Consider the following 15,953-nt stretch of genomic DNA (forward strand, 5'->3'; position numbering starts at 1 on the left):
TATCGATATTTCAATGACAAATTCCGGCGAACTTTTGTACTACACCCAAAGAGTTAGCAAGCGGGAAATTGAGATTGGACCTTAATTCACCGAATTCAGCCATAATTCAGACCATTATCACGCTCCATGATAAATCTGTGGAAGCAAACTTCATTTTTGAGCCGATTTATATGATGTCGATTTGGCAGGCTGGTAGGTGAATTGAAAACATATTAGTTCGAAAGGTATTTATATGAGGGCCAATTCCACCTACTGCAAGTCAAGTTTGAAAGACATACAAATGAGTAGAGAAACTAAAAAGCCAGTCAGAGTGAGCTCTAAGAACTCAAAACCTTCGAGAGTTTGGAAAAATATTTTTATGAAAGAAGGAAAGATAATTTTTCTGTGTACTGTGAATAAAAACTTAATATACATTTGAACATTCAAAACGTTGCAGAAATTTCTCTCTTTTTACTGTCAATTTGGACTGATGACGCAATGCAACGTTCCGAATATACAAATGTATATTGAGTTTTTATTCACAGTACACAGAAAAATTATCTATCATTTATTTTCGTCACAAAATTGATACATATCAGAAATTTTGTGTTTCACATTTTGGTTTTGTCGCTCTATCTTCACCTCGTCAGAGGTTTTTAATTTGATATCAGTAATTTTGTGAGAGTAACTTTCCAAATTAAAGATTCAAAACATCTCCACACATGAATTTTAATAATTTTGAAAAACAATTAAAATATGGACTTTTAGGTTATTTTTTTTGCTCCAAATGTCATAAATTATGGCTCATAAGGGGAACGGCCAATTTTCAGTGGTGTGTGGTAAACACTTTTTTATCTTTGACTTGGGGCATAAATCAATGAAATTCTCAAAAGAAACTATGGAGTCTTCTTCGAGAAAATATCCGTTATGTGTCCGACCAGACGGTCAAATTTTGATTTTTGGCCGATTTGGCCACCTGAACTTGAATTTTTTAAATCGCAATTGGCACCATTTGATAGCTTACTTCAAGAACTTTCCAACGAATATGCATATGCCCTGAATTTGTCAGCCAATCACAGCGATTATTTGAGAAAACTGCCATTTTTGGCCATTTTTGCACTATCGAAGGTCAATTCTTGAAAACAAGAATTTTCTGGGATATAAGCTATGCGGCTTAGACTTGGGCCTAAAATCGGTGAAATTTTCAATGGACCAAGTAAGGCTAGTTTTTGAGATAATGGTCGTTATGTGTCCGGCCGAACGGTAACTTTTAGGTTTTTAGCCGATTTGGCCACTCCAAATTGGAATTTTTTTAACCCGGTGACTGTAGGGACAAAAGTCAAAAAGTGACTTTTGAAGGCCGAACACGGCCAACATGGTGGCCAAATCGAAAAGTGCCGCAACAAAAAACTCTTAGTTTTTTGTGTACTTTAATCACAGAAAGTTTCAAAAAGATCAGAAACAACTACGCAAAATCGCGGACAGACACGCAGACATTTTGATTTTTCATGGAGATTCATATGAAATTTTTAAAATAATAAATTTTTCGAACGGATTGATCGATTTTGACGTTTGAGGTATCGTTGGAAAGGTAACGAGCTCTAGAATCATCGATACTTCAGGGGCAAGACCTCATTTAGTGCTATGGCCGTAGAACTGAATTTTGACCCTTTTCTTGAAAGGACCATATTTTGAAGACAGGTGGACCGATTTTAAAACTTTGATATTTTTTCTTGATCCATGGCCCAAGGGCTGTCCAACCGTATCTTATACACAAGACTAATCCACCAAAAATTGGAAAATAGAAGAGTTTTTACTCAAAATGTTCGATGTTTCTTACCAAAAACCGAAGAATGTACTAAAGATATCACACATCTCCATAAATTAATGTGTTTTGAAGCTGGAATGCTTCTCAACAAAAAAATAATTGATTACACCTTTGGTATACAGTCGCTTGGACCATCCAAATATATCGAACACGTCGTGCTATTTTTTTGGGATGGTCAGTCTCAAGTACATCATATCCACTCATTCGGAAAACAGCCGTACTCGCAAAGAGTCCAAACCCTCTAGCTTTTTATGATGTATTGAGGCTGACCAAGCAATCATCTTATAAAATCAAATTTTGATTTAAGCTTTTGTTGAATAAGTTCATTTTTTATGTTTACTCTTTCTGGTGACCATTTCCTTTATTTTAGTAACATTTTTATTTAAATCGGAGTCAATTACATTACTTTTGGATCAAACTGGATTTTTTTGGAGACCATTTTCCCTTTTTTTTGGAGACCATTTGTATTTTTTTCGTGACACTTTAATTTTTTTGGAGGCAATTTCTATTTGTTCGGTTACTTTCTTCCATTTTTTTGCCGGCCATTTTTTTAACGTTTGGAGGCCACTTTTCTCTTTTTTGGAGGCCATTCTCTTTTTTTGGTGACTTTTTTGCATTTTTTGGAGACCATTTTCTATTTTTTTGACGGCCACTTGTTCTTTTTTGAAGATTTTTACTATTTTTTTAGAGGCCAATTTGGTTACCATTCGATTAAAAAAACTATCAAAAACCATTTTGCCAATGAACAATCACTTCTATTGAAACAAGAAAAGTGATTCATCATTAAAACAATAACGTCAACTGACCAGTTAGTTCAATATATTGTCTGTAAATTTTTTCTAAATGTCTAAAATAATTCGAGTCAAATTTAAAGATAATGAATAATGAAACCTGAATTCGAGAATTCGTGCGAATAACGACAAATATTGGTTACCTGTGATTCTGTTAACAGAATAATTATTTATGGGTTTGCTGTAATTTGGAAAAGTAAAAAGCTCACAAGTGTTGCCATTCCAGCGGTACAGCCCCGTTAATTTGACCGAGAGCAATTTTATTTGAAAATTCCTTAAATTCTCATTTGATGGACAATGTCCATTGGACATGCTTTGTAAAACTTCTGAATGATAACATACAAAATTACAAATGATCATTGGTTGAGAAAAATCATGACTAAAATTATTTCTGATTTTCAAAAATGAAACACAGAAAAATGTGCATTACAAAGAGTGAAACTTTATAAATCAACTCACAAGATCGATTCATATGAAAAAATTCCATTGAAACAAAAAAAATATCCCGAATGTAGGCAAATTTGAGTGTAACAAAATGAAACACGCAAGAGTGTAACAAAATGAATATCCATATGGTAATGCAATATTCTATCCTTTTTCACAGACAAAATCTGAAGCAATAATCAGTGGACATTGTCGCCGTTATCAACATGAAAAGAAACGCTTTCAAATCGAAGCCGTTACGTTATGCAACATTCGTATAAGTCGGAACCCCCTAGCTGAATGGTAATCGAAAATATTTTCAGTGTGAAATGAAATTGGTCCACTTCAAAATCCACTTCAAAATTTAACTCAATTACTGAGAAGAATAAATGGCGTACAGAAAAAAAGCAATAAATGTTTTTTATTATATTAGTTATAATATTATAATACAATTATTTAGATTTATTGGAATTGCAAAGAATTCTTAGCTTTAAATAGATTTTATTATTGCAAATATGTAATTATAAGATTCAAACTTATCATACAAATTTGATGGTAACATTTTTGTTATAACGTACTTTTTGCGAATTCAGCTATTACATTGGTGATTCGTTCTGTTTTCCAAGATTCTGCAAATGGAAGTTTGATGTTTATTTTTGCGAGTGTTTCTTATTTGTGTACATGTACAAGTAATCCATACTAATTAAGCTAAATTTTGTTCACTTTATGGACATTTTTTGAGTAATTCCGTAAGATTGAAAATTCAATGCCATAATTTTCTTTTGATAGTTTTCTGGTTTTTCACTCAAAAACTCAAATTATGAATGCAGTTACACCACAGATTTTCTACAGACTACTACAATTTAAATGGAAACGACACAAAAATGTGAAAATATGTCATTGAATTTTCAATATTACGGAATTACTCAAAAAAAAATGCCAAAAATGAACAACATTTTAATAGCCATTTCCATACCTTTGATTGTAAACAATTGGCCATTAAATGTTCAGAGCTCTGACAATAATGGCATCTTTTTGTTTGTGTTTCTGTACAATGAGCCGCCAAATGATTTGTAAATTTGCCACAATTGTAACATCTGAAAAATGATAATTAATAAAATCAATTCATGTACTAGAATCGTTATTTAAGCAAGCACACGTACCTGCTTTTTCTAAAGCGTTTTTTACTCTTTTCGTGAATTTTGCTACCCTCCAACTGTTTATTATCCGGTCCAGTGACTAAAGTTGCTTCAACGCCTTTGTCGGTAGGTTTTGATTTAAAATCAACAATTTCATTCTCGCCTAATGATCGAAATCCCGTCATATCTAACACGCTCTGAAATGTTTAATACTTGTATAAGTTCTTGTAAGAACTTTATAACAATTTTGTACGAAGATTCTAGTATAATATTTCAGACAATATATTGAGCTGAATATTCATTTGAAATGAAACGAAATAGCACGCTATTTTTGATAAAACAATAGAAGTGATTGTTTTGGTTATAAAACACTTACGTTGGTACAATAATTATAACAATCACTTCTATTATTGTCTGTAATATTTAACGTTTGAGTATATACTGCAGAATTTTGAATAATGTAATAATGACTGTAGTAATTCCGCGAAGGATTATTTTAAAGAATAACAAAAATGTCAGATTATGGCATTCTAATGCCAATTATCAATTACGGAATTGCACAAAAAATCTCAAAAGTGAACAAAACTGGACAATCCAAGTGTGGCAATACCGAAATCAATTCTCGGAAATATAATAAACATCACGGTTTTGTTTTGTTTATAGTTTTTGCATTGGACTTGTCGGATTTTGTTCACTTTTTAGAAAATTTTTCGGGCAATTCCGTAATATTCCAATGCTATAATCTGATATTATTGTGTTTCGGAAAATCGATTGCGGAATTCACTCTTTTTAATATTTGGCAGCAAATTTAGATATCTAAAATAACAAAATAGAACTCTACTCTTGTGTCACGCAGTACTGAACGGAAAAATTCAATAAAAAATTGAGCAAAAAGACTTTTATATTTTGAAGAGAAAATATATTAATATAATAATGGCTAAACTACGGGATTTTCACCGTGCTGGTAGGCCTAAATAGGTGATTTTGCTCATTGGGGATATATCGGGACATATTCGAATATTTGTCAAATATGCACTATATATTCAGAATATCCATGTTGGTCGTACGCCCCTAGGTATGACTGCAGTAAAACTTTAATTTGAGGAAAATGTGTATCTCTGTGACGAATCTTAATCCGTAATATGGGTTTTTAAGTAAAGAGTCACAAAACTTTCAAATTATGGCATTTTCAAGATAAAATCCCAGAGAAAATAACCCTATGCTAAACTATTTGGTTCAGTACGTTCTTCTATTCAATAATTTTTGTTTATTTTTTACTTGATTTGAGCCGAATAATAAACATTTGTTGAGAGACAAAAAAATGGTATAAGAACCATTTTTTATGTACTAACCTGGTGTACAAAAACTTCTTGTGATCCGTCGTCCGGAATAATGAATCCCCAACCCTTCGATGTGTTAAACCACTTACATTTTCCACGACGAAAATCCAAACTTGTTCTTGTACGACTGACAGATGCTGATTTAAAAGAGTTGAGAATATATTAAAAATCAATCGCGTTTGAAGTACAAGAAACTAATTTAAATTTAACCAATTATCAATATGTGGAATTTTGAAATCATTAAAAAATGCGTATTCGCTTTTACATAAGAAATTCATTGAACAAACATTTCATATGAACAAATGTCGAAATATTTCATTCATAGAAAGAATGCGCATGTTTACATTCATTCTTTGTAAATATTGTAGTAAAATTATCAATGTACCACTGATAAACAGCTATTGACTGTTACATTTAGTGAGGAATGTAACGAATGAATTGGGAAAGTGGTACAATAACTCAAAACATTTGTTTTTCGTTCCCAAAAATGTTATCGCTTGAAATATATTTTGAATTGGTGAAAAAAAAAAACAATCTCAACAATTTCTGAACAAATACATTTATCAATGAAGGTATTTTTTACTATTTTTCATTCCTTCGGAAGTTCGATTGCTCAATATCGTAAAAACAAGAATGAAAAGATTAGAATGAAGCAATGTTCGAACAATAACTAAAAAAAAATGAATTCGAAATTGAACGTTGTCAAAATTTCTCACGGTTTTGGCGCATAACATTGAATTGCCGTTATTTTCAGTGAATAATATTTTATTTACCTGTGAAGAGGTAAGAGCAAACGAATAATTACCAAACAACAAGAATACACCCTGACTATAAAGACCGTACTGTCGCTACCTTTTGAGTATGATTTATCCAAACTGAAGATCAAATTACATATTCAAAAATGGCAAGTCAACAGTATATGCAATCACTATCACCGTTTGCGCAATTGTTTTATTTGATTTATGCGGATTTATGTTGGTGATTCAAAGAAATCATTGCTTTTGATGTTATGTTTCATAAATTAAATTAAATTAAATTAAATTAAATTAAAAGAAACAACAACATTAACGTCTCTTACCAACTGCAGTTGACTTGTTTTCGGTAACATCTGATGGTTTCTCTGCATCCATTTTTGTCGCAAACATCTTACCAGAAGAGGCAAAACAGTGTCCAAATTATTTTAAGTAAAAACGTTCATTGATTAAGAAAATTACTGTTTGATTTGAAGAAAAATTTAAAAAAAAAAGTTCAAATAGTTTAGCCCAAGATGGCCTACGTGAGAAACACAATGTACGACTGACCTATAATGCCGGAAAAATAAAACAGAAAACATAAATTTGGTACCGAAAAAATGTGAACGTATATGGCTCCGTTGCATATACGTCTAAACATAAACACACATGCATACGTGTTTTTCTCTAACAGTATTGACATGTAGATCGGCATCATTGGTTCTATTTCAATGGAAAGAAGAGAAAACAAAAACAAAACGATAATAGCAAATAGTGCGTAGCATGCGTCCGGACGCACCGGCATTCAGAAAAAATAGTATCGATATCATAGTAGACGAGGATACATACATGCACGCATTATGTCCTTTCGATGTAATTTTATCAATAGGTATGCCAGTATGTGAATATCATTGCCTTTTGATTATAACTGTATTTTCGAATGAAGTGATTTTTTTTTTTCAAAAGTTAACCGTAGAGAATATTAACGCCTTTTATTGATCACTTGTATTTTTTTATATATATGTATATATCTTAAAAAAGAAACTGGAGATGATTTTGGATTGAATTTAATAGAAAGAAAATAGAAATATTTTATATTATTCTATGGCTGATTGCGAAACAACAGCCAATTTGAATTCTTCTTTAGATACTAGAGAAAAAGCTATAAATACAAATACATTTTGTTGCAAAAATTCTGTATTACCGATAGTTTAACATAAATAAATAAAAAGCACTTTATGTCAGCGCCATCTAATGCTAAATTAGCTACCAAATGGCATGCGATAGCGATATGTCAATGTGCCAAAGCAAGAACATTTTTCATTCAATTTACTATTGCATTGTATACGATGAACGCTGCAACAAATCGGGAGGTTTTGCAATTGTATCGAAAATTATTACGATACGGCAAAGAATTGAAATTCACAGATCAATCCTATTTTCGAAGACGAGTTCGCAAGGAGTTCATTTTAAATAAGGACTTGGAATCACAAGCAGATATTGAATTCCAAATTAAGGTTATTTCATCACAATTTACATAATTTTTTAGTACGCAACTGTTAAAAAGTCTTTATTTTCTTTAGAGAGGTGAAGCTCTACTGCAGCGGAAGAGAGTAGTTTGATGTGGTCTAGACAACGACTGAGATATGATTCGCGTATTCTTTCATCCACTTTGTCATCAATACAATCAAGTTTTACCACTAAAATTCATTAAACACGTATATCACACCTCAAATATACTCAGTAGCAAAAAATCCATTGATTACTCTCGTGTTCCAGTGCTCGATGAAAATGATTTGCAAATGCAAATGGTTCGTGGCAGTGGACCTGGAGGTCAAGCGGTGCAAAAAACCAACAATTGCATAGTTTTGAAACACATACCAACTGGCATTGTTGTAAAATGTCATAAACATCGAATGGCATTGCAGAATCAAAAAGAAGCCCGTAAACTGATGATAACACGTTTGGATAATGCAATGAATGGTGAACAATCCGTAGAAAATCAATTGAAACGTTTAGAAATGAAAAAAAGCTCAACGAGTTCATGGAAACAGAGAAAACTGAACGAACTGAAAAAAGAGTGGAAAGAGCGCGAAAATATTGAATAAATGTTGTTAAAGTATAAATATAGAAAATAAAACATAGATATGATTGATATTCCTAAAAGATTTGTATTTATTCAAACAGAACCGATTTATTCACCATGAACCGAAATTACCAAAACCAAAAGTTTGAGTTTTCTTTTTCTTTGGCAATGGAGCATCAGTGCTTGTCGTCGTTGGTTGACTTGATGTTGATATTGATGCGGTGTTTAAATATTTACCAACGCCCGAACGAAATACTTTCAATGGTTGTGCTTTTTCTTTTCGCTTTTTTTCTTCGGCAGCTGCTTTTTGTTGCTTTTCCACTTCGTCAGCACGTTCTTTTGCCAGCATCTCGTCAGCTTCTTGGTATGGATCCACAAATATGTGTATCTAAAAAATGTTTAATCATTTTAAATAAAAATTCAATTGAATATTTTTAAAATGTCGCACCTTCTCAATGACAATATCTTCGATAGGTCGATCTTTGTTGTCCACTTCGACCTTTTCCATTTCATTTAGCGTGTCCATTCCACCAACCAATTTTCCAAAAATCGTATGTTTTCCATCCAAATGACGGCACGATCGATACGTAATGAAACTAGTAAAACAAAAATAACATTATTTTATGGATTTTTGACTTCGAATCAAATCATTCATACTCACAATTGTGAACCGTTTGTATTTGGTCCGGAATTTGCCATTGATAATATACCTAAAATGATATTGATACTTTTTCGATATTGTTTCTTGATTTAAAGAAAGCAGAGACTGTTTCTCAGAGCAATATATGTAAGGAGGATCCAGAGGAGCACTGAAGAGCAGAGCTCCTCTCCTGTGAGGTATTAAAAGTAAAAAGTCAAAATCTGCTGCTCCTCACATATATTTCGCTGAGTAACAGTCTCTGAAAGAAAATAATTTATTTACCTCGACCGGTGTGTGACAATTGTGGTAAAATTTCATCTTCAAATTTATCTCCCCAGATGGACTTTCCACCACGGCCACTTTTTGTTGGATCACCGCCTTGAATCTGATTCAAATGAATGGAATTTTTCATCAATTTGAATGAATAATTAGATTGAATAATGCAATGGTTACCCACCATAAAATTTTTAATCGACCGATGAAATACCGTACCATCATAATAACCATTTGAACAGTGTCGCATAAAATTTTCACACGTTTTTGGCACCATATCACAATACAGTTCGATATTGAGAGGTCCAAGATTTGTATTCAGTCTAACATATCCCTTCTTCTTGACTCGTTCGTATCGAACAATGCAATCGTCCAATATGGCCGCTTCGTGATTATAAACTGGTGCCATTGCTGTTGACGTAAAACTTGCCGCAACCGCACCGGTTGAATAATGTGCGGAATTAAATTTGTCGGCAATAACTTTACGGCTGCTTGAAGCCTCTGTTTCATCTTTTTTCTCGTTGCTTTTGAAACCCGCCTCTAACTCGTTCAAGATGTCTTTTGTTTCAGCCGATACGGTTTTTAGGCGACCGTGTGGGTCTTTCTTTTCCAATTTTTCTTCCTCAGTTTCAACACGTAAGCCTTTCCGAATATGATAAAACGTCGATATATTAAACTTTTCTAATTTGTTTGGGTCTTGAATTGTAATTATATCCTTTCGCACAAACGGCGTATCGTCCACTAAATCTTTCCAATTCTTTGTTTTGATATTTAATTGTTCAACCGCTTCATATGAGAAAACATTGCCAGTTGATGCAATGGCAACGATGTACGAATTTTTGGTGAACGGTTTAAACAATGATGGACAGTGATAGTCACCATCAGCATTGCGATGAAAATTCAATTTAATCAATGATTTGGAATCGCAAGGCTTTCCAGTAATTGGATTAACTTTAAACGTTTTCAAAAAGTCGATTATTGCGTTCAATTCAAAGATGTTCCCATCCAAATCACTGTATGGTGTTTCGAATGGAATCATTGTTATCGAACAGCAATCGAATGGTAATCGCTTAAATTTAATATGTTCGTCTTCGTTTGATTCCAATTTTTTGCCACCATAAAACTGAGACCATTCAGTGTACGTTAGGTACCTAAAAATATGAAAATAAAAAAAATATATAAGAAGAGTTCAATAAACAATACTAATGCCATTCAAATGATTTTCCACACAGAATGAACTCACATTTTATCCTTTTGATGTTGTCGTTTTCCCATTTTGACTTATTTTTGGTCAATCTTCTTCTATAAATTAAAAATATAATTGTTTATTTTGGATATAAGTCGTTGTTTTGTAGCACAAAACCAATAAATCGTATATTCAATCTGTCAAATAAGTTGATAGGTTCTTTCATTCATATGTGTCATTGATATCTGGCAACACTGTTTGTTTGAGTGGGTTCATAGCCACTGAAATGTATGATAGAGAAAAAAAAGGTATTTAAATATTTAAGAACTGTTAAAGTCATTTTGTTAGATAAAATGGTCTCTCTTAAATATTATCAGAAAACTGAAATTATGCAACAGCCCATTTGAAGTAGAATGAAAAATATTCGAGCAATATTTACAATTACAAGGACAAAATACAATTAATATTTGAAATTTTCTTGATATTATTGAATGTTATATAGCAGCAAAGTCAACATTCCTAACTCGATCAATGCGTATATTCCTTACATAATTCTCCGAGCGTTTGTTTACATGAATAAAAGGTTTCGCGTAGCATGTGATATGATTTCATAAATGCCGTATATTTTGAATGCTAGTTTTGGCGAGAGTCAAATAAATGAAGAATGAGAAAGCTGTGAATGGTGTTTTGCTTCTCGTGTGAATGATGCTCTGTATGATGGCAGCGTAATACAAAGTTACATTTGAATTCGAATGATTAAAATACACACCCACTTCGAAGAATCGACTGGCACCAGCATTTGTAGCAAATTTGTGTGTTGTTTTTTTTTTTACTGTTGAGCGACGCACCAACACAACGATGCAAGTGAACGACGCATGTGGCAAATACAGTATAGACAGATAACGAAACAGAAACATTGGCCCCGACGTATGCGATCATCATGCGCTATGTGGTATGAAAAATCAAAAAGCCAATGTTTTGTGGCCGATGTGCGCGTGAGAGATTGACTCTCTCTCTCTCTCTCTCTCTCTCTCTTTCTCTTTTTATATATTCAACAATCAATGTGTGAACGAAATGAACAGAGAAGAGAAAAAAAGGCAAAGAGGCGATGAGAAACACAGTTTACCGAGCACATACTCAGATTCAATTCCAATACATTCATGCACCGCTGAATACCAATGCATACAACACAGACGAACGAATGAATGAACAAACAAACACTAATACCCGTGCGCACCATCATACATGGTAAATGTGCGCGGGCGGCCATCTTGCAATATATTTTCAATCGTACTACGATGTGAATTCCAAACTTTGCACTAAATTTAAAATTAGTTCTTGGTTGACTTTTTGATTGTATGGTTGCTCTGCTGCTCTGTACAGTTTTTGACTCAAATTCACATAGTAAATAATAAATATAACAACAACAACAACAACAAAAACAACAACAATACGGAGAATAATATCACAACACATTTTCGTAAATAATTCATTTTAAACCATTTCAAAGGATTAAATTGGCTAAATAGTGTGATAATCGATAAATTTTCGTTGTTATTAATCATTCGATCGATTGCTATCTAAATAATCATCAGTTAATTGGTCAAAATCTTAAATTATATGAACAGATTTTCATGTGCATTGAATACATTTCGTTTGACACAAATATATCTATACAATTACACTTTTTTTTCGTTTCAAACATCTGAAATGAATTTAATTTTGAACGAATGAAAAAAGAGATGCGAAATGTTTATGTATACTGTGATCAATATGATGATATTTGAGCATACTAGTGAGAATTTTATATGAGAGAAGAAAAAAAAAACGCAACGCGAAAAATAAAAAGTAATTGAATTTATTACGAATATTTTCTTTCGACAGAAAAAAGGCGAGAGAAAGAAATCGACGAGTAAAAGACAAAGACGACATAAAAAAAAGAAGAAGACTTAAAGAGAACAAGTTGAATTGTGTGAATTACTACCGACATTTCTGTTGGAAGAAAAAGAGAAAAAAAAGAATCATTTAGTTTATTTTGACTTAAAGTAAGGTGCGACTAGTGTTGTGATGCTCATGATATTTAAATTAAATGTTTTCATTTAGTTTCGGTCGCCTAATTTTTCATGCCAGAAATTATTTTCCACTCAAACAAAAAAATATTACCGCACACGATTTAATAAAGACTCTTTATTCATAGAATTGCAAATGCATTTTATACTGTGTTCGATCAATCGATCGATCGATCGGTTTCAAATTTGTTCATACCTCAATATTCATACGATGATTATATTCTCACATAAAAAAAGCATTTGTGCCGTATGAGATGCTTTGCAATTGCTATGAATATACAATATATACATACGTATATTTTCCGTGTTGTATCGATGATTTGATTTTTGATTTTCATTCGTCAATAGAGTTGAAGATAAACGCATTGAAAAGTAGACTCAATCGTCAGAAATTATCTACATACCGCCCAAAATTATTATTATTTTTTCTTTCTTTCTTGGATTTAACGCGATTTAAATCAGATAAACAAATGGGGACGTTCCGTCGAATCCAATCACCGGCTCTATAACTATGAAAATCAAAAATCGAATTCGTCTATTGGCCTGTGAATATATCTAATCGAAACCATCGATTTATAGATAACAACTCATTGAAGCAGACGGAACAATTGTAAATCAAATAAAAAAAAAAATAAACAAACAGAATAAAAAAAGAATTAGAAGAAAAACATTGAAGAAAATCAAAAAAATTTTTGGAGTAATTAAAGAAAAATCGAATTCATCAGTGATTGGTGAACAGAACCTGTTCGATATCGAGATAATATAACGTAAATGCCAATCGGAACGCGTTGCGTGCAATCAACCGGATAAGCAAAATAATACCGAACCGAAAGAGACAATTTATTGTTTTTATTTATATATATAAATAATTTTATCATCAAAAATGAATTGTGATAACAATAATCTGCAAACCACACAAAGTATAGCTGATTACTTGGCTCAACTACTTAAGGACAGAAAGCAGCTTGCTGCTTTTCCAACAGTATTCAATCATGTGGAACGTTTACTAGATGAAGGTTAGTTTTCATTCATTCATTATTTTTCCGCTTTGAAATTTTTTGGTCAATTGCATAATATAAGTAAAGTGTTGTATTAAATCTATTTGCGATCATTGCATCCATTGCTGAGAAAGATCTAAGTTGAATAAACGCTTTGCCAGCCAGCTCAGATCTAGCAAAGATAATTGCAAAACAATTTTCCGGTTTCACTTCGTTACTTCCATCTTCTCAGTTTCTTTTTTTCTCTCTCTCTACTTTTCTACTCCTGCTGTACTCGCACTAGTTATTTACTTTCAATGCGTTACTTTCATCCATTTCTTCCTGTCATCGTTTGGCAATGTGTCCATTTTTGGAGTAGCTCAAATATTTTGATACAGTTTCTTTCACTTTGTGTTTTGTCGTATTTTCATTAGCTTTGCTGAAGAGATAGACTTTCTTTTTTTTTTGTCTGTGTGTTGCTTCAATTTTAAGCCACTCTATTGTTTTGTTGGTTTGCTATTGCTTGAACTAGGCGCTGGTCATTACCAAACTTGATGTTTTCGCATTAACGCAAGTCGTTTTAATTTCGAACATTTGCTTTCTGCTCTCTTCGTTCACAGTGAATATGGATTGCTTATACAAATATGCTTCGCACATACATCCGTGCGCCCGCCGTTTGGTTTTTTTTTTTAAACAAAAGTACTAATTGTTTAATATTCCGTTTGTCAACTGAAAAACAGCACCAGTCTTCTTGGTACCTGTGCCGCGTTGCTGTGCATTGTTTGTTGTGGTGATGTTGATTAATGATCATGAAACGTCCGAAAAATGTTTCGTTTACTCTTCTATAAACGGCAACAATCAAATCAATGTGTATTATTCTCTACTTTTGGGATCGTTTTCTTTGTCTCTATCTCGCTCTTGTTATTTTTCTTTTCTGCTCTCATTTTTCTCATTTTGTATTTTCTTTGCCGTCAACGTCTCACTATTTCATTATTTTATACTGCTTATTTTAAGCATTTAGCTTAAAATTCAAATTACTCCTGCGCATCGTTTACCTCTTTTGTTCAACACAATTTTTCTCAAATATTCTTTATACCGATGTTGTTATTGTTGTCGTTGTCGATGTCGCCATCGCTGCGCTGTTGAATTTTCTTCATTTATGCCGTGCAGCCTTGTTTTTTTTTAAACCTACAATTCCATGTTATTCAACATCTAAATTTAGTTGTATTGACTGTGTTTACATATGCTTTTACGTGCTTCAACACATATAATAATCAAGTCCACACATGTGAACGTTCGGTTGCATCGCGTAACATTCACATTTATATGCAACATCAATTCATCCAGCTCAGCATTAAACAAACATCGAAGATCAAGTAGATGTGATATAAAGAAAATAAGAAAAAAATTGCCCCAAACATCAGAGCAAAAATTCATAAAAATAACATTCCAAAACAATAAAAGGCCAATCAACAAATGGAACAGGAGACGATTTTCTATTTGATTTTTATTTTCGATCCATTTAAAAATGATAAAATATCCAATGAATATGCTCGAGATGAATGTTTGTTTTATGTGTGCGTATACATTGGATACACTGAAGCCGATAGAAAATGCATTTGTGTATGTGGGCGTACGTAGTGGTGTGTATCACACAGACGGTGACGGCATTTGAATGAGATGAGTGCGACTAGAAGAATAATTGGGTGTGAGAAATACATTACAATTGCACACATGTGTACAAACACAAAGCAATAGACTGGATTTTCGTTTCATGTAGTGTAGAAATGCTCGGGGCCACAAACACATGTGTTTTGTTGTTATGCGACTGAAAAGTCACTTGGTAATGCGCGCTATGCTCTGCGAAATGTATATATATACAATGTATATTTATATACAAAAGTATCATGTATGCGATATGTGAGCTTGCATTCAACAGTGTATTTCTGTTTTTCCACTTGGCTCTTATGCTTCTAAGTTCGGACGTTTTTTTCTCTCTCTCCTTTTTCGACACATGTGTTCCTGAAACAACAAACCATCCGAGATGAGGCATCCCGTTTAGATGTATTCTATAAAGATACACGGGACAAATAGTCGAATGGAGGACACATACAAAGGCAACACAATAACATCAACGGAATTAACATAAGCAACAAAACGAACGCCACTTCACAATATACTCTCGCTCACTTACACACAACCAAAGTAGATGAGAGAAGAAAAAAAAATACGTTCTTCGATTTTTATTTTTAGTTTATTTTCCTCACATTCACTGAGTCTAAACACCAATTTTCTTTTCCCGATTCATTTGTTTTACATCCATCTACATTTCTTTCTGTTACTGAATTGCCGGGTTTTATGTATATCGCCGTTGGCTTATATATCATTTACCGTAATTTCTCATAGTATAATTTACAATATAATATATTCATACAGAGACAGACACTGCGACACAGCATTTTGAGACTGTTTGCTCTTACCAAAGCCGATT

The 15,953-nt window shown here is 32.8% G+C and overlaps 5 protein-coding genes across 9 annotated transcripts in view; 3 read left to right on the forward strand and 2 right to left on the reverse strand.

The window, feature by feature from the left end:
- LOC116338428 (protein lin-28 homolog) overlaps positions 1-6,801 on the reverse strand; it is an 11,988-nt gene extending 5,187 nt beyond the window's left edge. Inside the window, exons 1-5 of the mRNA XM_031763661.1 lie at positions 6,579-6,801; positions 5,513-5,637; positions 4,185-4,357; positions 3,998-4,118; positions 3,600-3,650 (exon numbers count right to left, since the gene is read on the reverse strand). Of these exons, the coding sequence (XP_031619521.1) occupies positions 3,618-3,650; positions 3,998-4,118; positions 4,185-4,357; positions 5,513-5,637; positions 6,579-6,645 (519 nt within the window). The 5' untranslated portion in view covers positions 6,646-6,801 and the 3' untranslated portion in view covers positions 3,600-3,617. The remainder of the gene's footprint in view (positions 1-3,599; positions 3,651-3,997; positions 4,119-4,184; positions 4,358-5,512; positions 5,638-6,578) is intronic.
- A 734-nt stretch (positions 6,802-7,535) lies between these two features.
- On the forward strand, positions 7,536-7,930 carry LOC116338480 (MIEF1 upstream open reading frame protein). The gene is made up of 2 exons (XM_031763763.1): positions 7,536-7,748; positions 7,815-7,930. Exons 1-2 carry the CDS (start codon positions 7,581-7,583, stop codon positions 7,851-7,853), a joined length of 207 nt encoding a protein of 68 aa, XP_031619623.1. The 5' UTR covers positions 7,536-7,580; the 3' UTR covers positions 7,854-7,930.
- LOC116338479 (probable peptide chain release factor C12orf65, mitochondrial) lies at positions 7,848-8,397 on the forward strand. Its single transcript, XM_031763761.1, has one exon. It carries the CDS (start codon positions 7,878-7,880, stop codon positions 8,337-8,339), a length of 462 nt encoding a protein of 153 aa, XP_031619621.1. The 5' UTR covers positions 7,848-7,877; the 3' UTR covers positions 8,340-8,397.
- Positions 8,383-11,106, reverse strand: LOC116338477 (RING-type E3 ubiquitin-protein ligase PPIL2). Its single transcript, XM_031763758.1, has 7 exons — positions 10,965-11,106; positions 10,474-10,697; positions 9,415-10,381; positions 9,240-9,342; positions 8,979-9,027; positions 8,766-8,913; positions 8,383-8,705 (listed from the first exon to the last, which is right to left on the reverse strand). The coding sequence occupies exons 2-7, from the start codon at positions 10,503-10,505 to the stop codon at positions 8,430-8,432; spliced, it is 1,575 nt and encodes a 524-aa protein (XP_031619618.1). The 5' UTR covers positions 10,506-10,697; positions 10,965-11,106; the 3' UTR covers positions 8,383-8,429.
- Positions 11,107-11,728: 622 nt separating this feature from the next.
- LOC116338478 (protein held out wings) overlaps positions 11,729-15,953 on the forward strand; it is a 29,728-nt gene continuing 25,503 nt past the window's right edge. For 2 of the 5 annotated variants that reach the window (XR_004200895.1, XM_031763760.1), the window contains exons 1-2: positions 11,729-11,896; positions 13,065-13,501. Coding sequence is in view for 1 of the 5 variants with exons in the window: in XM_031763760.1 (XP_031619620.1) it covers positions 13,369-13,501 (133 nt within the window). In the remaining 4 variants the exon portion in view is untranslated. Of the gene's footprint in view, positions 11,897-12,120; positions 12,265-12,300; positions 12,467-13,064; positions 13,502-15,953 lie in introns of those variants that run through there. The other 3 variants (XR_004200896.1, XR_004200897.1, XR_004200898.1) reach the window with 3 other exon arrangements.

The sequence above is a fragment of the Contarinia nasturtii genome, unplaced genomic scaffold, assembly GCF_009176525.2.
Source record: "Contarinia nasturtii isolate CC-2019 unplaced genomic scaffold, AAFC_CNas_1.1 Cnas_scaffold_414, whole genome shotgun sequence".
NCBI lineage: Eukaryota > Metazoa > Arthropoda > Insecta > Diptera > Cecidomyiidae > Contarinia > Contarinia nasturtii.